Below are 25352 nucleotides of genomic sequence, written 5' to 3' on the forward strand. Positions count from 1 at the left end.
CAAAAGAAATTATATTGCACTAAAGAGTGAGTCTTCTTATCTCGCCCATACCAGGGGAATAGGGACAAGCCGATCGATACAGTAGCTGCTGTATACTTCTTGCAATTATCAATAGCTGATTTCGCCTTTTGAGGCCTGCATCTAATAATGCAAGCTAATAATAATCGTTGGAGTCAGCCTCCAGGGGGGGGAGTCCAAGTTTCAGCCGGCCAGCCGGCCTGGTCCGTGCCAGGGCGCGGTCCTGCCCTCCGCCCGGACCCTCGGGGGACGCGCCGCCGAGAAGCACCCGGACACCGCGTGCGCCCCTCGGTGAGAAGAGGGAGGCGTCCCTGCACGCGGCATGAAAAGCCATGGAATGTTTTTGCGTGTGCTGTCTCCACGTCCTGTGGCGAGCACACAAGGCTGCCCGCACACACACGTGGGCGGACACGTGCACTCCGCCCTGGGCTCTGCAGAGGAATAGTCAGGCGTTTCTCTCAATAGGTTTGGAAGCAAAGAGGGCGACCGGCGGGAGTGGGCAGGGCCGGCGCGCGGAGCCGGGTCATTCACATGCAGCGCTTTCTCCGTGTGGGGGAAGGGGCCTTCGAGCGGGCGCCGAAGCGTTGGAAAGGCGCTCTCGAGAAGCCACAGATACAACGCGGGGCCCCAGGTCTCCCCGTGCCCCCCACCCCCGCGTAATGGAAAAGCAACATCTTTATAATGGGCACTTGTCACGCTGCCGGGCGGGGCGGCCGCGCACCCAGCACAGATTTCCTGTTGATGGAAACATTTATCATTGTGATTGCTCCGGAGTGGCAGGTGGTGGTATCAATTACCTCTTCTTACCAATAATAATATTAGTATGGTAATATCTCTGCTCAAGTAAGAACCAATTAGCGGTCCCTTGTCACGGCACTGAGGACAGAAAATCGCGCTGGGTGCCACCGCCAGGACCTAAACCACGAGGCAGGGGCGGGGGCCAACCAGGGGCGGGGCGGCCCGCGAGGGAAAGGCGCTTTGATCTGGGCAGAATCAAAGAACGAAAGGAGAGAGAAAATAGAAGCCCTAATACTTGTATACTCGTCTTGTAAGAAGTGGCCGGGGAAGTCCGCGCACTGTACAGAAAGCGGCCGAAGCGCCTGATGTGAAACTGCGGACGGAGAGGGAGGAAGCGCCGAGGAGCTGGGCCCGGAGGACAGAACCGACTTCCCGCCTCCCACCTCGGGCCGATCCTGCGGGGAGGCCGTTCTGTCTGAACAAATGATACAAATCGCATCAAACACCTAATTGTACGTTCCACTAATGTAAAATATACAGTATTAATTTGTAAATAATATTATTGCGCAGAGAAAATAATAACGTGTCGCCTCAAGACGAAAACACGGCAAGAGGAAAGACAATGAACAAATTAGATTTAATTACAGGGAAGAACAACAACTTTTGTTTCTGCAATCGTGTTTAGGTATCGCAGGGCGGTGACAGACGGCGGCCATGTGACGGCGAGCCTGTGCGGGCGGAGCGCGGGGTCCCTGCCGCCCCGCCGCGGCCACCTCCGCGCGCCTCCGCCGCCGCCCGGCGGGCGGCCCGGCCCGGGCCGTGAAAACATTCCGGTGACACGTTTTCACCTCGAAATAAGTCTGCTGTAGCGTCTCAAGCTTCCGTCGTATGCATTTTCCTTAAAACTTGCTGCACCGAATAAAAACAAAGAAAAGTTTCCGGTCTCAGTGGAAGGAGGCCTGGAAGGAAGAGTAGAGGAGTCAGGAAGTAACGCGACTTTCGCTCTCGCCGTCACTGTTTTTCAGGGTGTTTACTCCGCCGGTTTAAGAGGCTGCGCCACCGCCCCCCCCCGCCCCCCGCCCCATGCCCTGGCCCGCTCCCTGTGAGCCGCGGGGGAACTGGCGCAGCCTTCCTGGCCCTTTCGCCCATTTTTCTCAACGAAATGCCAGCGCAGCGCGCGCGCAGGGCGCCAGGGAGCCCGCGCCCGCACCCACCGGCCCACCCGCGGCCCGGCCCGGGGCAGGCCGCCCGCGCGCTCGGCGCCCGGCCCTCGCGCGGCGGACTCGGCGAGCGCCTCTGTGTCCAGCACCGCGCGGGCCGCCCGCCGGGCTGTCCCACTCACAGAGCGCATCCCCACCTGCGCGGCACCTCTGCACCCTGAAGGCTGGCTGCTCACAGACCACAGGGCAGGGCCTCGGGGTCGCCCTCCTCGGAGGGACGTAAAAGACGCTCCCAACGACCTCACCTCGTGGAAAATGCAAAGCAAGTCGAGGAAATTAAACATCTGCGTTTGGAAGTCCCAGAAAGACCCTGAGAAATCGTGCAGTGTAGGGCAGAGGGGGTGGGGGGCCTCGGGGGCGGGCGAACCGCCTTAGGGACAAACAAGGTGGGGACAGGGGCACAAAGTGACCCGAACAGGAGGGGCCGGCGCCCTGAGGGCCAGGAGGCTGCGGGGAGCCCGGCTCGGGCTTCCTGAGAAAGCTTCGGGCGCCGCGGGAGCGACTTGCTTCTTTTCCCCCAAGTGCCGAATTAAAAAAGAAAGGAAGAAAGAAAGAAAGAAAGAAAGAAAAGAGAAGAAAAAGGGGGAAAAGAATGAAGCAGGCCACAAGCAGCAGTGCACCTCCGACCAAGGGCCGCCCGGCGAGGGTCCCTCTGCATTCCTTCCCTGCGGGGAAGGGGCCGCCTCCCCGACATCCGCCGCTCCCCTGCGGCGCTGCGGCTCCCCCAGACCCGGGGCCGGCCTGGAAATGATGCACGAGCCTCCACTCTCTGAGACCGCCCCCGCCCTCTGCCCCTCTTCCCCCAGGACGGTGCCTGGCCGCCCTGCGCCCCAAAGCCTGGCTGCAAACTTTTCACCGCCAAGCACTTCTGCACCTGAGGCAGGGGCGGCCCCTGAAACGCTCGCAGCCTTTGCAAAAGTTCCCAGCCGCGAGGGCGACGGGAGGTGGCTCCCCCCTAGCCAGCCATGCCAGCGCTACTGGGGGGGGGGGGGGGGGGGGGGCGGGGATTTGGGACATCTCGTACTGGTCATCTTTTCTTTGCAAAAACAAAATCACCGAAATGAATGCGCCTGCCACCAAAAAGCAAATCAGAAACAACATTAAGGGATTCCTTCTTCTTTTTGCAAAAGTGGCCGCGGGCGCTCTCCGGGGGCGACTCCAACCCATACGTTCCTTCCTCGAAATGACTCCCCTTCGCTTTCTTGGAGCCCAAAGCTGTTGCTTCGTGAAACTTACACAATTAGAGGCGGGCGGGAGCAAGCGGCTGGGAAGCGGGAAGATTCTAGAATGGGAAGGCAGCCTGCGGTGAGCCTGGCGAGCGGCGCAGGGTCGGGGTCCGCCCTGGGGGGGCGGGTGTCCCAGAGCCAAGCAGAGCCCCACAGCCAGCCACGCCAGGAGATCGCAGCCCTCAGGGCGCCCGTGGCCGGCTGGTCACCGCCGGCTTCCCCTCCAGCGCACGGCGCTGGGGAAAGCGCCGGTAGGCCAGCTGTGCCAAAGCTACGTACTAGACAGGGCCACTTAAGGACAAAAACAAGAAATTTAGTAAATTAAAAAGACATACTGGGGCGAGGGACGCGGGCGCTGTTGCGGCGGGGCCTCGGCACATCCTGGCTGCCGCTGGGGTATGGAGGACACGCGCGGGAGAGCGCGCGGGGGCGGGCGAGGGCGCGTGTGCACGGCTGCGGACGGGGGTGCGCGCGCGGTGGCGAGGGCGCGTGCGTGTGATCGCCCGCGAAGAGTGGGTGCGCGTGCGGGGAGCGCGCGACGCCGGCTGCCCGCCCGCCCGCCCGGGGGTGCCGGTCGGGACGCGCGCGACCCTCTCACCTAACCCCGCCCCCCAGGTCACCCCCCACCCACCCAAGCCCTAGAACACGGTGGGCTGCGCGCGCGGACTTTCGTGGACTTAGAACTTTCCGTCGCGCGGCCCCCTGTGCCCCTGCCCACTCCGCAGGTGCCGCGGCCCCGCACCCGTCGGGAGAAGGAAGTGGGGGAGGGACCTCAGAGCCCGCCATGCCCTCCCTTCCCCGAGGATTTAAGGAGCCCTGGCGCGGGGGAGGCCCTGCGGGCGGGCGGGCGGGCGAGGGGGCCGCGGCGGCCCGGGCGGTGGCGGCGGCGGGCGGGGCGAGCGCTCCGGAGGCGAACAGGCCCGGGGGGGCGGGGAGACGGGGGGAGCGGAGGGGAGGGGGTCCGAGGGTGGGGAGAGGAGGGGAGGAGCCGCGCGGCCCGCGCCGCTTCCGAACCGGAAAGTTGGTCTTGCCGAAGTCCCGCCACCCCGGCGTGCGCACTCCGCTCCGCTCCGGCTGCGAGCCTCCGAGCCGAGCCGGCCGCCGGGGGAGCCCGCGGAAGGGACACGAGCCGGGAGAGAAGGTCCGGAGAGGGGGCACCTGAGCCTGAGCGGGGCCGGCGCCGAGCCGCGCCGCGACCCGCCGCCGAGCATCGAAGGCGGCCGGCCGGCCCTCCGCGCCCCGGAGCGCAGGAGGCGCGGCGCCCGAACGGCCCGGGAGACAAAGGCGCCGGCCGGAGCCCTGCCCGCGGCCGCTCGCTCCGGGAGGGGCGGCCGGGCGGCGGCGGCGGGGGGGGCGGGCGGCGGCGCAGACACTCTATAAAGGGGTGAGCCCGGCGCGCCGGCGGAGACGGCGCCGCGCGGACGCCGCCAAAGTTTGCTGCCTGCGCCCTGGGCAGGGGCGGCCGCCGCGCCCGCCCGCTCCCGGCCGCCGAGCGGTACCTGGGCGCCGGGGAGCGCGGAGCCCGCGATGTAGGCGGTGCCGGGCCGCGCGCTCCCAGGTCCCCGGGCGCCGGCCGCCTCCTGGACCGCGCGGTCGCTAATTGCGAGCGCGGCCTCATTTGCATAGGCCGGCAGAGTCCGCTGGAGGCCGGCCAATCGGCGCGGCCCTCCGCTAATGGCCATGCATTATTCACCAGCCTAATTGCTCAGCCCCATGCGCGGCCCGCGCAGCCGCCGCCGCCGCCGCCGCCGCCCGCGCCCCGCGCCCCGCGCCCGCCCGGCCGCCCCGCGCCGTCCCCGCCGGCCGCCCCGCTGATGCCGCTGCCCCGCGTGGGGCCCGCGCGCCGCTAGCAGCATGTCTCGGCGCAAGCAGGCCAAGCCCCAGCACCTCAAGTCGGACGAGGAGCTGCCGCCGCCGGAAGGGGCTCCGGAGCACGGTGAGGGGCCGCGGGGCGGCGGGGGGCTGGGGACCGCCGGGCGGCGGGGGCGGCCACGCGCGGCAGACGGGGTCGGGGCGCTGGCTCCCGCGAGTCAGGCTCCGGCGCGCGGCGCCTGGCCGGAGCCGGCGGGCCGCGGGGACGGGTCCTCCGCCAGAGCGCACGGCGCGGAGAGTTGCGGACGAAGTAAACTTGGCTCAGCCGCTGGGAGTTGGGGAGCAGCGCGCGGGACTGGGCGGGGGCGGGAGGGGTCCGCGCCGCCTCTTCCACGCCGCCCCCCGGGCTCCCTGCGCCCGGACGCGGAGCCGGCCTCGGCGACCCCGGCGTCTCCTGGGCGGGCTCAGCGGCGGTTAGGCGTCCGGGGCTCACCACCCGCTGGACGCGGGCAGAGCAGCTTTGTTCGGCGCCGGGCGCCTCGGGCGGCGTGCGGTCGGAGCGGGGCCGCCGCCCCGACCCCGGCCGGCCCCCGCCCTGCACCGCCCGCCTCGTGCGCCCCGCGGCCGCGGAGCTGCGAGTCCCCGCGCGCTGACAAACCAGCGATCCGCTTCCGAGGCGAGCAGGCACTGTCGCCAGGCCTGGCCTAATGGCCGCCTGGGGACTTAACCCGGGGTGAGCTCGGCCGCGGCGCTCTGTGCACGCGGCGGACCCGGCACGTCCTGGCGGCTGCAAGTTTGCTCGGCCTGCTCCGATGCTTCCGCGGCGCCGCGGGGACTTCCTCCTCGTCCCCAAGCGAAGGTGGCCTCCGCGCGGGCGAGCCCGGCGCCGGCGGCCCGGCCTCCTCCCGGGGAGTTTTGGGCCCGAGTCCGCGCCGTGCCGCCCGGGGCGCTCGGGGTCCCCAGGGCGCGACCCCGGGACGCAGGGGGCCCGCGGCGGCACCACCGCGCGGACAGCGGAGAGTTCCTTCCTTAAAAAAACAAGCCGGCCAACTTTTGGATGGACCGATTCTAAGTTGTTCGGAGGCCGATACGCATCTTTTTACCAGGAGAATTGGGCTTTCTGCAGAAAATCGCGGCAGTGTGCGTTGGTCGCACGGTGGGGTGAAGTTTGACCGAGCTGGTGCCCTGCGCGTCGGAACGCAGAAGGGGGAAGACGCTTAGGACGCGGCCGGGAACTCGTTAAATAAAATTCGCGAGCTGGGCCTTCTCCGTGGCTCTGAGGTGAGGCCGCCGAGCCGGTGCGGCCTCGTCACCCAAGATTGGAGCCGGAGATGCGCTAAAAAGAAACGCTTGCATATGGCGGGTGGATTAGGGACAAAGGCTCTTTTTGTCATGGAAATGGATTTTTTTGTTTTGTTTACTTCATCACATAGAATTTCTCACACTCGGTTTGTTTTGTATTGCCCTCAATGACTACATGATCAAATGAATGGATTTATTTCTGCCGAATGAGAAAGACAGTCTTCCCTTCAAAAGAGCTACATTGCATCCCAGCGAGGAATTTTAAAGCTTTATTATTGCGGCTCCTGAATAGCTGAAAATCGGCTTTCACAGGCGCCCCAAAATGCAACAATGTAAATACTTCTCAGCTTTGTAGGGTCGTTATCAAAATGTGCAACGTCTCCTTTTATTAAAGCATATTTTAATTAATAGAGTAAAACCCCTGGTATTTAACAATTAACAAGCTGAGGTTCTGATGTTCAATTTTAATTTCAGTTCAGAAATGGGAGCCTGGTGAACCTAACAGGGTAAACACGGTCCGGGTCTCGAGCCCACGTCTGAAAACCTGAGATGGAAAACAGTATTTACAAGTTCTCTCTTGAATTCCCCTCAGTGACCGAGTGTATTTAGGGGTGAACCATTCCGGTTTCATGCCCGCGGTGGGATTAAAGTTTTGGCCAGACCTGTGTTTTCTCTCCCCTCAGAGTTGTGTTCCTGACCCTAACCCGGGTTCTGGTCGTGTTTTGCAACAGGCCAAGACCAGCCAGTCGGGCTGAGCCTGGGTCCAGCGGTGGTCTCCCTCGATGGTTTTAAGGGCAGTTTGGGCAAACTGTGTAAAAAGCAGTTCTTCCTGATGTAAGGATTCCGAGGCTGATGGCTCGCAGAGCATAAAAGATACTGTGTTCTCCGCTCGCTGGAGGGGCCTGGTGTGCTGGCCGTCAGGAGGGAGAGGGCGAAAATATTTTTTAAAGATAAATGGTTGTGAAAACTAAATTACTCCAGCATGAATGAGATCGTCTCAAAATTTTAACTTTGTTCAAAGCAGTGGAAATAAGCAGCCTGTGCGTGGAGTTACAAGTGAGCTAAGTTAGTTTACAGGGTTTTAGAAACAGTAAATAATTCCTTTGTATCACTTTGGGTGTGACGTGAATTAAAGCAGTAGATGCGTGCAGACAGCAAAATGGAAGGCTGTCCATAATGCCACGAAAAACAAACGTTCTGTGTAAAATTTTAGGGTAACACGGGTGGCAAAGATCCACAGCCGCGTTAATTGACAGTAAAAAGACTATTTCTTTAAAAAAAGGAATATGACTTTTTTTCAGACTTTGGTTTCTAGGCAAGCAATGAGAAAAAGACAGCTCTCCCCAAATAGCTGCAGTGCCGCCCGGACCTCCTCGTTGCAGGCATGAAGGGCAGTGGTGTGTTGAGAGGGAGAAAAAGTGATCATGATTTTTGGGAAGTATCGCAAAGTTACCCTGTTGTAAAATTTAAGAATGACTGGGGCTCACATTCCCTATGGGAACAACCTTTAACTGTGTCTGAAAATTTAGGAATGACTGTTGCAGCTTTAGGATTCAGTTAAATGCGTGTCATCAATAATGAAATCCTCTCAGCCAGCTGACTGTTTTTGTTCTAAGAAAAAGTAATTAAAACTTCTAATGCCAGAAACGCACTGAGCATTCCTCCTGAGAACTTTGGAAGGGGCGAGAGTGCTATCCTTTATCATATAAAATACAACTTCATAAAGAGGTATTTTATTGTCGTTGGGAGAAAATGTGTTTAAGGAAGAACAAAAGGATATTATAATTTAAAACAATTTGCCATCGCGTGTTGGGTTTGTTAGCACTAATTGCTTCAAAGTGTGTTTTTATTTTCAGTCACATGGCTATCTTAAAAAATCCTTTTCACTGTGGTGAGCATGTGCCGGGGGGCGGGAGCGGGGGTCTCCCCGGCTGCGTTTCAGCTCGGGGACAGGAGGCCGCCGCCCCCGCTGCGGAGGGCTTCCCTCTTTCATCTGTGTATGCATGGCTTGCCTGCCGCGCCCCCCCCCCCAACAGGACACATTTACAATTCAGCTTTCTAAAGGCAGCCACACAGAAGCCACTTTCTAACATGGGGAGGCAGATTGTTTTCCCTGCGACAGGAAAGGTGAACAGTAAGTAAGTACGAGGGAAAGGGGAAGGAGGAATTTGCAAACATTTATTTTAAAAATAACACTTAAAAAGCCGAGCCTCTTTTCAAAGGCATCCTTCGGTGGTCTCCAGAAGGCCTGCCAATTAATTCCCACCTCGCCGAGGAAGAGCTGATTAGGTAACAGTGGGGGTTTTTATGTACATTTTAAACTTCCACAACATATGATCATCCAGTATTTTTAGATCTTTTCAGAGGCCGAGAAAGAAGAAGGTACGAGCTCACAGCAGGAGTTACTTAGCAGGCTGATTATTTTCTGTATACAGGACGATGGCCAAAGGGGGTCAGGTTTCATTTCCAACTGCAGCCTCGCAGCCCTTCCCCTTCTCCTCGAGGGAGCTCGCAGAAGCTTCTCTTCGGGGGGAATTCAGAGTAAAACCAAGGCTCCCCTCCGTGCCCCCAACACCCGCTGGAATTCAGCATTCTTAAATGTAAGTGCTGGCACCCGCTTCTCTTCGAGGAAAATTAAAATCTTCTTCACCACTAATGAGGGTACGCACCCTCTCCCGGCTACGGGGTAGTTGGAGAAGGGCAGTTTTGGAGGGTTCTGTCCGTGTGTGCGTGGGCGCGCGCGCACGTGTGTGTGTGTGTGTGTCCCACGGGACCCCTCTGCTGTTGCCAGAGTCAGGCCAGCCTGTCCCGGGCTCGTGAAGGTGAGCAGGGTGGCCATTACAGCACATGTCACGTTGCTGCACAGCAACGAGAAAATAGGACGCAAACAGAGTCCGTACCAATCGAATGTTTTCCTATCGCCTTAAATAAACTTTGGTATTTTAAAAAAAACCCACCCTTCGGTTTTCTCTTCTGATTTGGACGCCTTTGTGGTTCCCAATGCACTTCGCTGCCTGTCATTTCCAGGCAAGCAAACAAGGCCAGTTGTGTCACAGGCGGCATAAAATATTAATCGAAATGATAAAACAACACAACGGGCTCGACTTGGGTGAGGATCAGCCAGGGCTGGTCTGCGTGCTCAGCCCAGGGAAGGGCTGGCTCTCCAGGCTGGAAGGACGCCCGCCAGAGAGACCTGGGCGTGCGGCGGGTCTGAGCCGGGCCTCTGGGGGCCTGTCCCTTCCCAGGGCCCCGGCGGCGGCTGTGCCCGCCCCCGAGACCCCCGCCCCTCTGCGCGCCGGAAAGCCTTCCGGGCGCTGCCCCCGCCTGAGGACTGGGGGAAGGGGGGGCCGCAGAGCCGGCCAGCGCCCGGCCCTGAAGGTGGGTCGTTAGAGGGGCTGTGACAAGCCTTGCTGACTTAACCTTTGCCTGCCCTGCCTGCCAGCGGTGGCCGCTGGATGTCAAGCTCGTAATGCAATTAGTGCATCTGTGCTGTTGACCTTGGCAACAGGACTCGTCGCTGCTCTGCGAAGTGTTAGCCCTGGGTCCGCGCGGTAACTGGAGGCCCGGGTCTGCTCCGGGCCGGCCCGCCGAGGCCCGGCACGCCCGCCTCGCGCCGCACGAGTGTTTATAGTTCTGCGAGGACAGGGCACGGTTTCCTTTTGTGCAGCGGTTCCATCTTGAACTGGTTCATTAACCCTGCAGGTGCGGTGCCACTGGGTCTCCGTCCTCGGTCCCGGGCCCTCGCGGCCGGGGGGCCCTCGTGGCGCGGCTCGGTGATCCTATTGTGCGGCCGGGGACGTGCGGGGCCTGGCCTCGGTGACCGGGGCAGGGCTCTGGCAGGATGATTTTTTGCACATGTGTAAACTTTGCCCGCAGAAGCGGAGAGCGCTGTGCCGTGATGACGAACAGAGATGATTTAGCAGCCCTCCCGCGAGTGCCAGAGGTCTGCTGGGGGCAGCGGTCGAGCCCTGCTCCTGGACACGGTGTCGTCCCTGCGTCTCCAGGGCCACGTAGGCCGAGGTGCCGGTGCCTCTCTGTGGGCCTGCGCCTTCCTGTGTTTCCTGACTGGCGGGTGTGAGGAGCGGCCACGCTGGCGCACTTTCGGGCAGGCGGGAGCGAGCACGTGGAGGCCCGTGTGTCAGACCTGAGCTGAAACCTTGGGCGCCTGGGCCCGCGGCACCAGCACAGACCGCGGTTCCCCCCTTGGGGGCTTCGGTGAGCTTGTTCCCACCGGTCGGCGTGTTTCAGGTCTGTGCCAGCCTGAGGCCCAGACAGCGATGCGTGTCCATCGGACGCGGGCCCGCAGCGCCGCGCCTCGAGGAGGGAACGCTCCTGCGGCCGGGGAGTGCCATGCGCCGCCCCCCCCCCGCACCTTGGGCACGGCGCCCGGGCAGGCCGTTGAGCGAGCGGGTGTGTGTCCGCTCTCCTCTGCCTGTGGCCAGAAAGGAAGGCCGGCCGCCCACCGCACCTCCCCACGCAGGGCTGCGGACGCTCCCAGCCCCAGACGCTTGGCGGCTGTGCCACAGGTGGTCGTTGCTTAACAAATTCGAGCCACGGGCCACCGAGTGGCTCAGAGCAGGCAGGCGGGTCAGCGCCGCGTTCGGCACAGCGACAGTGCCCTCCACTGTCGGCGCCGGGCTCTCCAGCCTGGAGGTCCGGGGAGAAGGACACAATTTTTCTGTTGCGTCTGGAATTTCTTCTACATTGTTAGACACAGTGGGGGTCTCTATTTGTCTCCTCCTGTGTCGCAGCTTGGGCTCAGCATGTGATAATTCATCTTTCTTTATGGGATTCAGAGCTATCATAAGGAGTTAAAAAGAATTAATTTGCAAGAAAATAAGTGTCTCCTAATGATGGAGGAAAACTTGAAAAACGCTGTCCAGGTTGTTCAGGGATGGCCCAGGCCGAGGAGAAAGGCCGTTTTCTCTCCTCAGAGACCCACGGGGCCTTTTACAGTCGCTCATTTAAGGTGCAGAAGTTCCCGTCCTCCCCCCGGGCGGCCCCAGGTCACTTCTGTTGCTCCCGGTGCGGAATTGAAAACGGTGGCAGAAGTGTGGCCGGGAAAGGTGAGCTCTGGAGGCTCGGACACAGTGGGACCACGCCTGTGGGGGCCTTCTCCGTCGGGGGGCGGCGTGTCTGCGCGGCGCCCTGCTCCGCAGGGGGGCACCCGAAGCCGCGCTGCCGTTGGGAACACTGCGGCCTGACGTGTTTCAGGAACGCCTTCTACCTGCGCTGCTGTTGTATGTGTTGCAACAATGCTTTCCCCTTGCGGCTTCAAAAAAGGTCCTCCTGGGTGTGGACACTCTGCCCTCCTCCGGGGACAGTGAGACATGATCCGCGTCTATTATGTAACAGCAGGAATTACAGCCGAGGAAGGGGGGGCGGTTTCTGTGTGTGGTTTTGGTGTTTATTTTTGAGGGAGGAGGGCCTTTCACCCTGAGAGAGTTGATCCCAAGAAGAGGGACATTTTTGTTACAGATTCTGTGTGTTTTATTAGTGAGAAGAGATAAAACCCCTGTGTTTGTAAGTCTGTCATCAAAGCCATCCCTTTGTTGGGGACTTTCTCTGAAAGGCCCTGGGACCCCCTCTCTCTCCCCGGAGGAGGTGAGAAAGGGGGGCTCGCGCAGGAAGGCTGGCGTGGGCAAGGAGTCGGAGAAGTCGCAGGTCCGAAGAGCCAGTGTGGGGGTCGCTGTGAGCTGATTAAACGTTTCCTCTGGAGCTGCGGTGGCCTCTGTTCAGCTGTCTCCTCCCTCCTGACGCTCTCAGGAAACACGGCATGAAGCCCGGTGCCGGCCTGGCCCCTCGGGGTGGGGGGCACAGGTGTGACGTCCCTGAGGCAGACGGGCCGGCCGCCTCCTGCCACACAAGCCACCGGGACAGCCTGTCCCTGCCCCCCCCCCCACCCCCGGGGAGGCGCGGGGGTGGGGCCGGTTCTGATGCAGCCCTCACACAGGACACCTTCCCGCCTCCGCCTCGCCTGCTCACAGTGTGAAATCTCGGCCATCGAGGAGTCAGTATGTGAGAAATAAACGGCTTTGGCTGTAGTGATCGTGTTTACAATTCTTGTTTTTCCATCCCCCGCCCCCCAAGAAAGAAAGTGCATTAGAAATAAATCTCTCAGAACCACACAACTTACTGTTGTGACGGGTTCGTGGACATCCTTTTACCTCGAAATAAAAATTTTAAGCCACATTAACTAATGGGGGTAATAACTTCTATTTTTAGAACACAGAGGCCAGTTTAAATGTAAATTTAATTAAAAGATGGTTGCATACATCTGAATCTGACTTAATAATCAGGTTGAAACAGCGGCAGGATGAGAGGGCTCTGTAAGCTATGCAATGCGAGCTGCGTTCAGATTTTTCCCACACGTGTCTCCTTGTTCCAGACGGCATTTTTTAAAATGAATAAATACTGCCAGATTAGCACATACACGCGGTAACACGATACGTTCCGTCACTGTAACGAGAAGAGCCATCAGGTTATAACAGCTTATTTTATGTCCCCCTCTGAGCACGGCAGAAGCCGGCCTGCACCCCGCTCTGGAGCCCCGCTTCAAAGGGCTCTGTCCCCAACACGCTCAGCTCCTTGGCTTATTTCCTACCAATCAACTCCGTTGAAGGGCTTATTGTTGCTGTTTAACAACATTCTTAAAATATGCGCCCAAAATTTGAATTCCACCATGAACCAGTGACGTTTTTATTTGAACACGTTTTACTCCAAACTGTTGTAGGAAATGTGTGCCTCTCTGTAACTTCTGGGGAAAGCTCATCACATTCAGCCTTTGACGGTGGGGCAGCCGCAGCTCGAGCAGCTGAGAACAGCGACTGAGCGGACCGTGCGGTTGAGATTTTATACAAAGCCGGGGCGGGGGGGGGGGGGGGCGGATTGTAAGTGGTGATTCTAAATGATTCATCCAAAATAAGAAACCTAGATGGTACTGAAGAATTTTTCCCTTTGCTAATTGTAGTGTTTTCAATGTGTTTCAAGCAAAAGGCAAATTTATTCTGAAACTTTGCTTATAAAACCTAGCAATTCTCTCTTTCGTTAGGGTCATTAACATAATGACTGTTAACAGATCCACATGGTCAGGATGCCATTTTTACACAATTTCCTCTCTTTGGCTTTGCTTTCTTTCAGTTTTAAAGGAATGTAAGTGGAAAGCGATTTTACTTTGACAAGAGTATCTTCATTATGTTTAGGTAATTATCACTTATCATTGCATTAAGCAAAATGACTTATTTGGGAGAAAGTTTCTACAGTTGAGAACCTGCTAGTGGGAAAGAAGGAAATTGCCCGTGGGAACAGTTCCCAACGTCCGTGGATCCGGAGGTGAACCCTAAAAGTACTGAACCTGTGAAAAAAACAATGGAAGTGGGAAAACGCCCCTTTCGGTCGATTTGTCTGGGTTGACGAAGCACTCGGCGGAAGGGGCCGTGGGTGCAGGACGGGGAGCCCTAGCCCCGGCCCCCCGGCCCCCCGGCCCGGTTTCTGCAGGGAGAATCCGGAAGTGCCCTTTGTGAGAGTGCAGTTTATTTACAGTTAAGTAAGTGGAGTCTTCCGACGCTCTGCACGCTAAAAATGATCCAGAAATCAGCTCATTTGTGAGCACTTTCTCGGAGAACTGCCCCTCGCATGTGTCCCACATAAAGGAGTCTCTGACCAAGACATACACGGGGCTTAACTGTCAAATTTTAAATGGATATACCACGTGAAGGCCCCTCTCTGTCACGCAAAAGGTAAAACACTTCATCCCCTCTTAGGATTTAAAGGTAGAGAGTATTTCAGAATTGATTTCTGGATGTTTTCCTTTGGAGAGAGCATTAAAATAAAAATCGGTGTGAAGATTCCGGCAGGCCTCGCTATCGTCGCTCTAACACGCTGGAAAACAACTCTGAGAATTCTGCCCCTGTCCAGGGACACCGCCCTTGCGATGGCTCGCTGCGTGTGGACGTCCTGGGGCCGCCGCAGAGCATTCCACACGCGCACAAGGACCGTGAACGCCGCGCCTCGGTGCGGGGCATGGTGAGGGCTTACGCCCGCGCCGGGGGCCTGAGGCGGCCCGTGTTGACGGATCTTTAAAAAACTGCTAACCTGAAGACCTGAGTGTTCCTGGGTTTTGTCCCATGTCGGGACCTCGGCGGGTGGAGAGTGGGATTTTGCACACCCGGAACAGAGTTCGGCGCGCGCATCTGCCGCAAACGCCGGCCGGCTCGGCCCCCGGCGCACTCGGCCCCCGGCGCACTCGGCCCCACAGCCACGCCGGCCGCGTTCCTTCCCCCGGTAATGAGGCTCGTCCCTGCTGACCGTCAGCCGGACTCGAGTTTTAAAGTCCAGCAGGGCCTTTATGGGCTGCAAGCTCTAGCTTTTCCCCTTCCCATGGGTCAGCCAGTTAAGAAAATGCTAATTGAGCACTGCTAATAATTCTTTAAAGGCGTGTGTAGCGCACCCGGCAGGGATGGCCTCCTGGGGAGCTGCAGGCAGGTCGGCCTCGGAAGATGTTTTTATTTTCTTTTCTAGCGGAGGGGCTACTGTTGATCCAGGACTCTTTTTTGACACGAGATTCTCCTCCTGAAATCAGGCCGAATTATTTCTTTTCCCAAAACCCTACAAGGAAAAGTAGGGAGACTTCGTAGCAAGTGCGTTTGCGGAGGGAACAGCAGTAAATTATTTCCGGGGCACAAGAGTAGGGTGTGTTGTTCTTGCACTCAGCGTTGCAGGGGGACAAAGAGCTGATTTGCAGCTGTCATTTCTCTCTGTGGACCTGATCGCTGCTGCCACTCGTCTGTAAGTTGACAAAAAGCAGTTGCGAGGCAGGACCGTCCGGCCGGCACACGGAGCTGAGTAATTACGGCGCGTTGCCTCCTACCCCACCGCCAGAGCACAGGAGCCGGGAACCTTAGCCCACGCTGATTCCTTGTTCCTGGTCAGCCATTTATTTGATCAGGTGTGAATTAGAATTGTTCATTAAACGTGGTTGTTATTCGGCACAAGAGGGTTAGGGAAGTCAGGAAGTAGCTGCCTACAACAGTAATTAAACATGTGTAACCAATTAGAGGGTTTCCCACTCTGGCGCAAGCATATAATTTGCTAAGTCTTTCTATGAGAACAGATGAAAATAGGTAGAAAAAGTGTGTCGGACTACACAACGTTCTCACGTTAAACATGTCAACGTAAATGAACTTTACATATGTAATTTCTAGTTTGTTAGCTGACCGCCGAACGCGATTGGCTGATGCCGGTGACGTGTAATTTTGGTTCATTTCCCCAAGAAATATTGCGTCGGAGAGAGCCCGTTAACGGTGTGAAACACGGGTACTCTCAGGCCCAGACCACGTCGCGGACGCTCAGTGGGCCGCCCTGCGAGGGCCTCCCGCGGGGCCGAGCAGCCGGGGGCCGACCGTGGACGATGGGCCGGGGTAGGTGACGCTTGTGAGCAGGGAGGAGAGAGGTGCTGTTTTCTTGGTTACATTTACAAATGCAAGTATTTAGCTGAAATTTCCTGCGTGAAATAACTGCCCATTGGCCTGCAAGGTTCTCTAGAATTACATTAAACCTGTGATGTCTCCCGCTGCATAAAGATGATAAATCTCTGCGGCGGAGCGCGCAGAGGCGGCGGCCGGCTCGCTGTCAGGGCTGACGCGAGTTTGAAAGGTTACAGATTAGTTTAGCGATGTTAAGTGAACTGGCAAAGGCATCTCTAATTTTGCTGGAAACGAGGAGGCCGGATGGTAGGGAGAATCCTAATGAGCCCATCGAAAGCTGGCTTTGTACCCACAGACAGGGCGGCCGCGGATTGTATGAAAATATTGGAAATCAATGGCTTCTATGGAATTTCATTAAGAAGCAGTATCCACAATTGATAGAGCCTCATAATTTGATGGATGGCGCTAAGAAAATGATTAGCCAGCTCGCAGGGCCCGCGGAGCGCCCGCGCTGGGTGTCAGAAATGTTGGAGTGGGGTAATTTGTACAAAATAAAAAATATTGATTGTACGCGCGTGCGAAGTTTTGCGGTGGCGGGTCCCTGGCTGACGCAGTCTCTCGCTGTCCACAGCGGCCCCCGGGGAAGGCGCGGAGGACGGCGACAGCGGGCACGACAGCAGGAGCGGCGGCGAGGACACCAGCGTGTGCGACCGGTGCTGTGCCGAGTTCTTCAAGTGGACGGACTTCCTGCGGCACAAGAAGATCTGCACGAAGAACCCACTGGTGCTCATCGTCCACGAAGATGAGCCGGCCCCGGCCTCCGAGGAGTTTCCGGAACCTTCCCCGGCCAGCTCTCCCAGCGAACAGGCGGAGAGCGAGGCTCCCGAGGAGGCGGCCCCCGCGGAGAGCGGGGAGGGTGGCGAGGTGAGGGCCCCCGAGAAGGAGGAGGAGCCCATGGACGTGGAGTCCCCCGCGGCCGACAAGAGCTTCCAGAGCCCAGGGCCCTCGCTCCCGGGGAAGCCGCCCCTACCTCAGGCCCCCGCGCCCGCGCCCGCCGCCGCCTACGGCATGCCGAGCACCAACGTGACGCTGGAGACCCTGCTGAGCACCAAGGTGGCCGTGGCGCAGTTCTCCCAGAGCGCGCGGGCCGCGGGCGCGGCGGGCTCCAGCAGTGGGGTCGCCGCGGCGGCCATCCCCATGATCCTGGAGCAGCTGATGGCGCTGCAGCAGCAGCAGATCCACCAGCTGCAGCTCATCGAGCAGATCCGCAGCCAGGTGGCCATGATGGGCCGCCAGCCCCTGAGGCCGCCGCTGAACCCCGGGGCCGCCCCGGGGGCCCAGGGCGCCCCCGGGCCTGCCCCCAGCCAGCTCCCGGGGCTGGCCGCACACTCCGCCCTGCAGCTGCCCTCCGGGCCGGCCCCCGCCCCCACGCCGCCAGGCCCCGCCGCCCAGGCCACGGCCTACGAGGGCCCCCCGCCGCTGTCACAGCCGGGGTCCGGGGCGAGCACCCCGCTCGTCCCCAGCGGGGGCCCCGCGGCCCCCGAGTCCAGCGGCCCGGCGCCCTCCAGCGGGGGCCCTGCGTGCGCCACCCCGGCCTCCGGGGCCGGCGCCGCACAGCAGCCGCAGAAAGCCCCCACGCCGCCCGCCCTGGGGCCCGGCCCGCTGCTCAGCGCGGCGCCCAGCCTGCCAAACCCTCTTCTACCTCAGACCTCGGCCAGCAGCGTCATCTTCCCCAACCCGCTGGTCAGCATCGCGGCCACGGCCAACGCGCTGGACCCCCTGTCGGCCCTCATGAAGCACCGCAAGGGCAAGCCCCCCAACGTGTCGGTGTTCGAGCCCAAGGCCAGCGCCGAGGACCCCTTCTTCAAGCACAAGTGCAGGTTCTGTGCCAAGGTGTTCGGGAGCGACAGTGCCCTGCAGATCCACCTGCGCTCCCACACGGGCGAGCGGCCCTTCAAGTGCAACATCTGCGGCAACCGCTTCTCCACCAAGGGCAACCTGAAGGTGCACTTCCAGCGCCACAAGGAGAAGTACCCCCACATCCAGATGAACCCCTACCCCGTGCCCGAGTACCTGGACAACGTGCCCACCTGCTCCGGCATCCCCTACGGCATGTCGCTTCCGCCGGAGAAGCCGGTCACCACCTGGCTGGACAGCAAGCCCGTGCTGCCCACGGTGCCCACGTCGGTGGGGCTGCAGCTGCCGCCCACCGTCCCTGGCGTCGGCGGCTACGCCGACTCCCCCAGCCTCACCCCCGCGAGCCGCTCCCCGCAGCGGCCCTCGCCCGCCTCCAGCGAGTGCCCCTCCCTGTCCCCCGGCCTCAACAGCTCCGAGTCCGGCGCCCCCGCGACCGCCGAGTCCCCGCAGCCTGTGCTCGGCGTGTCTTCTCTGACCAAAACCGAGCCCCTGGGCCTGCCTTGCGCGAGCGCCAGGGCGGGGGACGTCCCCGCCGGCGGGCAGGCCGCGGCCACGGCCACGTCCGCCGCCACGGCCCTCACGGACAGCAGCCTCTCCACCGGCCTCTGCAGCCCGGTCCTGGCGGCCAGCTCGGAGCCGTTCAAGGCCAAGTTCCCCTTCGGGGGGCTGCTCGACTCCATGCAGACGTCCGAGACGTCCAAGCTGCAGCAGCTGGTGGAGAACATCGACAAGAAGATGACTGACCCCAACCAGTGCGTCATCTGCCACCGGGTGCTGAGCTGCCAGAGCGCCCTGAAGATGCACTACCGCACGCACACCGGCGAGCGGCCCTTCAAGTGCAAGATCTGCGGGCGCGCCTTCACCACCAAAGGCAACCTGAAGACGCACTTCGGGGTGCACCGGGCGAAGCCGCCGCTGCGCGTGCAGCATTCCTGCCCCATCTGCCAGAAGAAGTTCACCAACGCCGTGGTGCTGCAGCAGCACATCCGCATGCACATGGGCGGGCAGATCCCCAACACGCCGCTGCCCGACGGCCTGCAGGGCGCCGTGGACGCGGAGCTCCCCTACGACGACCAGGCCGCCGAGGCCCTGAGCGGCTTCGAGGACGATGCGGACGAGAACTCCATGGAGGAGGACGCGGAGCCCAAGGACGCGGCCAGTGCCCCAGCCCGGCCGCCGCCGCCCTGCTCGGCCTCCCGCCCGCCCTCGCCCCCGTCTGTCATCTCCGGCATCGCCGCGCTGGAGAACCAGATGCGGATGATGGACGCCGCCATGGGCTGCCCGCCGCTGGCTGCCGCGAAGGCCGTGGAGAACGGGTCCGGGGACAGCGACCGCCTCAGCAACGACTCCTCGTCCGCCGCCGGCGACCTGGAGAGCCGCAGCGCGGGCAGCCCGGCCCTGTCCGAGGCCTCGTCCTCCCTGCAGGCCCTGTCCCCCGTCAACAGCCACAGCGACAGCCTGCCCTCCAAGTCCCCGGGCCTCAGCAACCACGGGGACCCGCCGGACATGCCGCTCAAGACCGAGAGGCCCGACAGCCCGCCCCCCGCGCCCGAGAACGGAGGCGCGCTGGACCTCACGGCCGCCCACCCCAGCCGGCCGGCCGTCAAGGAGGAGGCGCCCTTTAGCCTGCTGTTCCTGAGCCGGGATCGGGGTAAGTGTGAGCGCGCCGTGTGTCGCGTCTGCGGCAAGCCCTTTGCCTGTAGGAGCGCGTTGCAGATCCACCACCGCAGCCACACCAAGGAGCGTCCGTTTGTCTGCGTGGCCTGCGGGCGCGGGTGCTCCACTGTGGGTAATTTAAAGCAGCACTTGCTGACCCACGACCTGAAAGCGCTGCCTTCTCCGTTATTTGACCCCAACTTTGCTCTAGGTCCCAGCCAGAGCGCCTCTACGGGCCTGGTCGCCGGCTCCACGCCCGCCCTGATCAAAATGGAACTGAACGGGCACAGCAAGGCCGTCACGCTGGGCGAGGGCCCGCCGCTGCCGGCCGCCGTCCAGGTGTCCACGGGGCCGCAGGCGGTGATGGGCCCCGGCCTCGCGCCCATGCTGGCCCCCCCGCCGCGCCGGACCCCCAAGCAGCACAACTGCCAGTCGTGTGGGAAGACCTTCTCCTCCGCCAGCGCCCTGCAGATCCACGAGCGCACGCACACCGGGGAGAAGCCGTTCGGCTGCACCATCTGCGGGAGAGCCTTCACCACCAAGGGCAACCTCAAGGTGAGGGCACGGGCGGTGGCCAGGAGCCCGGGGGCGGGGCGAGCTGCTGGGAAGCCCGCGCAAGACGGTGCCGGGCGCCCGGTGGGTGGGCACACGCGCAGAGCGTGAGGGTGTGCTCACGTGGGTGAGTGTGCACGTGTGGATGGGTCGGTGCACATGCGCAGCGCGTGTTTACACCTGTAGTGTGCGCCTCCCCTGTGTATAGCCGCTACGCAGGTGAGTGCATGCCCACAGTGGGCGTGGGCATGCGTGTGCCCCAGGCATCTCCACGGGTGTGCGTGTGCCGTGCGCATGCTCACGTTTCCTCGCGTGTGCTGTTGGGCTGTAGAGGGCCTCGCCTCCCCTCGGGGCCCATGCCGTGCCGGCGGCCTGTTGGGGTGACAGGCGCCGTGGGGCGGGCCGGCGCAGGGCCCGGCTGCCTGGAACCTGGTGGCAGGAGGAGCCCGTGCTGCCCAGCCAGGGGGCTGGTCCCGCCCTCTGTCCTGCGGCTGCGAGAGGCCTGTGCGTCAGGGGCGGCACCGCCGGCCAAGGGCCAGAGCACATGGCGAGCGCCGTGTTCACGGGGAAGGTCTGACCTCGCATCCGTGTTCCTGGGAGACGGGGGCGGCGCGTGGCAGGTGCGAGATAACACATGTGCGCCCGGGTCCCCTGCAGCTCGATGTGCTGCCCTCCAGCCAGGTCAGGTGCCCGCCAGGGTCTCCGTGACCTCTTTAGAGCGAGAAGGCCGATACTGTGGCTTCTCCTCAGGGGGAGGGGACCAGAGCAACGGGAGGTCTCTGGTGACCACAGAGGCTCCGAGAAAGGACTTCCGGGGACAGAGAGGCCGGGGCCCCAAGCTTGGAACCCCCTTGGGGGGTTCTCGTGGGCGCATACCTTGCGGGGAGAAGGTGTTCTCCCAGGCTCGTCTCCTGGAAGAAACATGAATGCGTTGACTAGTTCTGCCTCTTATATTTCACAAAAAAGAACGTGGTGGTGGAGTGCGTGAGATGCGTGGAAAAGTTCGCCTCACAATGTCCTGTTGCCCCCAGGCCCTGCGAGGACCGGCCCGTGGTGGGGACAGAACAAGCCCCGAGGGAGTGGCGCCGGCGTGTGCGTCCGGGGCCTGCGGCCCTGTGCCCGCTCACGGAGGTGGCCTCCCTCTCTCCTTTGCAGGTGCACATGGGCACACACATGTGGAACAACGCCCCTGCGAGGCGCGGCCGCCGCCTGTCGGTGGAGAACCCCATGGCCCTGCTGGGGGGCGACGCCCTGAAGTTCTCGGAAATGTTCCAGAAGGACCTGGCCGCGCGAGCCATGAACGTCGACCCCGGATTCTGGAACCAGTACGCGGCAGCCATCACCAACGGCCTGGCCATGAAGAACAACGAGATCTCCGTCATCCAGAACGGAGGCCTGCCCCCGCTCCCCGTGAGCCTGGGCGGCGGCGCCATGCCCCCGCTGGGCTCCCTGGCCGCCGGCATGGACAAGGCACGCACGGGCAGCAGCCCGCCGGCCGCGGGCCTGGACAAAGCCAGCCCCGACTCGGGCGCCAGCCGGCCATTCACCAGGTTCATTGAGGACAACAAGGAGATCGGCATTAACTAGCCTCGCCCACCCGCCCGCCCGCCCTCGCTATCCCTCCTACGCACAGCACAGCGGCGTGTGACCCTCGAGAGACCGACCCGGGCCCTCCTTCCGCTTGTCCCCGTGGCGCGAATTGAGTGGCCGCTGCAGGGTGTCTCATAAGCACTGCATGGTCCTCGTTTCTCGGTGAGCTTGACTGGTCTTGAGAATCCTCCAACCTTGTCAATCAACGCGAGTCCCAGCAGGAGGCGCCCTGGGAAGGCCGCCCTGGAAACCGAAAGGGCTCGGAGCGCACCCGCTTTGTTTCCCCGGAAACCCGAGCGTCCCGGGCAGGAGCCCGGGCCCCTGCAGTGTCCTGGTGGCAGTCCCGCGAGGGAGCGAGACACTGGACTCGTTTGTAGAACTCCCGGCCGGACGACGCGGCCCCACCCTCCCCGCGCTGTGTCTCCTGACAGTACCTTTGTCTGTAGTATTTATGACGTCACGATTATGCGGGTAACCGACAATGCAGCCCCGACTCCAGAGGTGGCTTTTGTGCAGCAGAACATATCTGGCTGTGGGATTTTTTTTTTTTAAGCGAGATTTGTTTTACTATAAATAAGTGGGTTATTTCAATGCAGGCAAATTGTGAAGTTCTGTTGGGAAAGATAGCATGCCTTCTGTGTGCAAGTACCTGTCAGTAACATGCCTTTCGTTTTGGGTTTTTGTTTTGTTTTTTTTTTAATTTAAATGTTTGTAGCTGCTATGTGGACGGTTGTTCTCTAGTGTGGTCCGGGAACCAGTTACAGACAACGTCACTGCAAACTAGTCACAACATTATAAGCCGTTGTGAGTGAATATTCCACGTATCCAAGCTGTACAATAAAGAGGAAATGTTTGTATAATGTGGTTGCAAACTCTTAATTTATACTGTTGCACTTTTAGTATTTTGTATTAGGGACGTTTGTCTATAATTTGAAGGTTTAAAAAGATGTAAAGTATTTTATAAATAGTCTTTTGATTTAAGGGAAATGAAAAAAAAATGCTGTTCCGTTTCTGTTTTGTCTTAAGGTCAGACAACATGAGAAACTTTGCTACTTAGAAAAGCCACCCGGACTTGCCAGTCCCTCAGCCACCGGGGGGGCTGCCGCTTCTTCGTTGACATGTAACTTTTCTGCAGAGCTCACGTAAGAACGGGACCCCTTGTAGCGAAGCTCCGATGAATCGTCCTAGGAGCCCGACGCCAGCAGGAGGCGGGAGCCGAGAGGACGTCGCGTGGGCGCGGTCTCCCTGCCGCCCCTTCCTCACCCACGAGGTGCCCTGGCTGCCCTGAGCCTGCTCCTGAGCCCCGTGAACGGGGGGAGATGTCGGCATCTGGCAGGAAAATCAGTCACAACTGGGAAATTCACTCCCCGTTTTATTTCTTTCTTTCTCAGATGCAAACAAAGCACACCGTCTGATTATTCGAAACACCGACTTCCGCCGGTGACTTTACTGCGTGAGGGAGGGAGGGTGGGCAGGCGGTCGGCGGGCGGGCGGGCGGGCGGCACAGGCGGCTGTGTGTTCTACCTCATTCGTGCGTGGCGAGCGCGGCGGTCAGAGACGACGGGCTTCCTCGGCACCCCCGTCCCGGAGCCGTGGGCGCGGTGCTGGCCTGGGCGTCCCGCAGAAGGGGCAGGACAGCGACGTCTTCCCTGTCGAACCGAGAAACAGGACAATCCTTCCCACACAGCCGCCGTCGCCACGCCCGACCGCGCGTGAGCACGTGGAAGAGGCGGGCGTGGCTGTGGGCGTCTGTCAGGCGTGGCCGCTGAGCTCGCGCCGCGGCCGTTGCGTGCGGGGATGAGGCGGCACCCCCGGGATGAGCTGCCCGCTGTCCTCGCGGGACGAGCGGGGTGTCTCCGTCTCGGGAAAGGAGAACAGGCTGCCTCCTGTCGCTGAGTCTCAGCAGTTGAATGTCTTTATTATTTATGTGCCCTTCCATGGTGTGAATTTTTTTTTTTGTTAGTATTTGGTACCATGTAGTGTTCTGTCTTCTCCCAAAAGGATGTGTATATACCTTCAGAAAAATGTAAACAGTGTAAATAAGACGGCTCGTGAGACTGACCCCCTGCGTGTGCAGGGCGAGGCCGCCCTCGGCATGGTGAAGAGAGACACTATTTTTGTACTGCGGTGCCATGTGGGGCCCAGGCCTCCCCAACCGGCGGGGAGTCGCTGCCGAGATCCATATTTTTATGATGAAATCCATGGCTCAACACACCTGCTGATCGAAATGGATGTCTTAGTCTGGGTTCCTATTTTGTCACATGGAATTGAATAAAGTGCAGGGTGTAACCGTGTTTCTGAATCACGTCCCTTGATTATTCGAGTGGAAGCAGTGGAATCCGTTCTGGTGGGTGCTCGCCTCTGGCGTGTCTCCGAGGAAGGTCCACGTGGGTTGACCGCTCGGATTTAAGCAACATCTCCGGGTATCTTGATGGGTCTTGAAATTGTTAGTTTTTCACTTTCTTCTGAAATAAAAATGCAGCTTCCTGATTTTGGACTCTCTTCATCTACCATGGGAGATGCAGCTGAAAAAACGGCGACCGGGGGCCATCAGCAGAGTGTCCAAAACGGACTGCGCGCGGCGTCCTCCCCGTCGACGGCGTTCAGCGAGCACAGACGGGTCGCCGGGCAGGAAGGACGTGGACGGGGCGGCGCCACCACGCACCTCGGGGCGCCTGTCCTGGGGAAGCTGGTCCTGACTCTCAAAGAAGCTTTACCTCACCGCAGCATTTGCTAAGACCGACAACTTTAAATAAATTAATAGCTCCTGGATTTCAACGTATATAGCCCATTTCTTCTGTTCTCTAGTAACTACTGACACCTGGAAGCCACAGTGGTTTTCACCCAGAAGGTGCCCAGTGGCATTAAAAGACTGATCGAGGTACTGACCACTAACTAACTGCCCAGCGCACCTTCCAGCCCACGTGCTCGGCCCGAGGGGTTCAACCGTGTTGGTTTCACTGCTAGACTAGAAATTACTGGGCAGAAAGTGACTTCATCAGGAAATTCATTTTTTTTTTAAATGTTAAATAGCGAAGATTCCTACAACCACTTAAAATATTTAATATAAATTAAAATGCAGGGACAGAGGGATATACTTCGTATTTCAAAAACACTTCCCACATAAAACCAGAGGCGCTTCAGCTTAACAAGCCTGGATATTTGCCACTTTAGGACATCGGCTCTGGTTGCTTAGGCCATTTATCAAAGAATCAGAAATGCCAACACCCCTAAGTATTCCTTATTTAAATATGTTTCTATTCTAAGTGCAGCACAGCACCCGTCACGTGTAGCACCAATTACAAACGGGTGCTGGAAGGCAGGGGGCGACGGTTTTGAACCCCGGCCGCCCCGGCAGGGGAAGGCGCTGCGGGTCACGGCCCGCCCGGCGCTCCGGCCGCCCTGCCGCCCTGGCGTCTCCGTCCCCGTGGCAGGCCGTGGGGTGCTCCCAGCCCAGCGCCTCCAGACCTCCGCGCTCGCCTGCCGCCTCCGCGCGCAGCCCCCTCAGGGCCCGCTCCCGCAGCAGGTGCCTGTCTCCGGCGTGGGACTCTGGGGACCTCCAGGGTTGGTCTCGGGGGGTGAACCCCGTGGGCGCTGGCCGGTTCCCGGGGCACGGCGGGAGGGGGCGCGGGCCCTGGCCCTGAGCAGTGGGCTCCCCACAACGCTGGGAAGAAAATTCGGCTCCCAGCTTCCACGTCGTGGGGAAGAGCGAGCCTTGTGTCAGCACTGAGAATGGAGACCTGGAAGCGGAGATCACACAGGCCTTGTCCTGCCTTTCTGGCCCCGCACTCCGGTGGCACCCCACCGCCCAGCCCACACGGCCCCGGGGAGGGGGCCCTGGGGCCCCCGGCCTCGCCCCTGGTAGTGGGGAGCCCAGCCCCCTCCCTCCGCTCCAC

The 25352-nt window shown here is 60.5% G+C and overlaps 1 protein-coding gene across 1 annotated transcript; it reads left to right on the forward strand.

The window, feature by feature from the left end:
- The first annotated feature begins 5056 nt into the window (after positions 1-5056).
- SALL3 (spalt like transcription factor 3) lies at positions 5057-21453 on the forward strand. The gene is made up of 3 exons (XM_054583794.1): positions 5057-5138; positions 16373-19869; positions 21022-21453. The coding sequence occupies exons 1-3, from the start codon at positions 5057-5059 to the stop codon at positions 21451-21453; spliced, it is 4011 nt and encodes a 1336-aa protein (XP_054439769.1).
- Positions 21454-25352: the final 3899 nt, after the last annotated feature.

The sequence above is a fragment of the Pteronotus mesoamericanus genome, unplaced genomic scaffold (assembly GCF_021234165.1).
Source record: "Pteronotus mesoamericanus isolate MK-2021 breed Mesoamerican mustached bat unplaced genomic scaffold, CSHL_Meso_final contig_74, whole genome shotgun sequence".
In the NCBI taxonomy this organism is placed as follows: domain Eukaryota; kingdom Metazoa; phylum Chordata; class Mammalia; order Chiroptera; family Mormoopidae; genus Pteronotus; species Pteronotus mesoamericanus.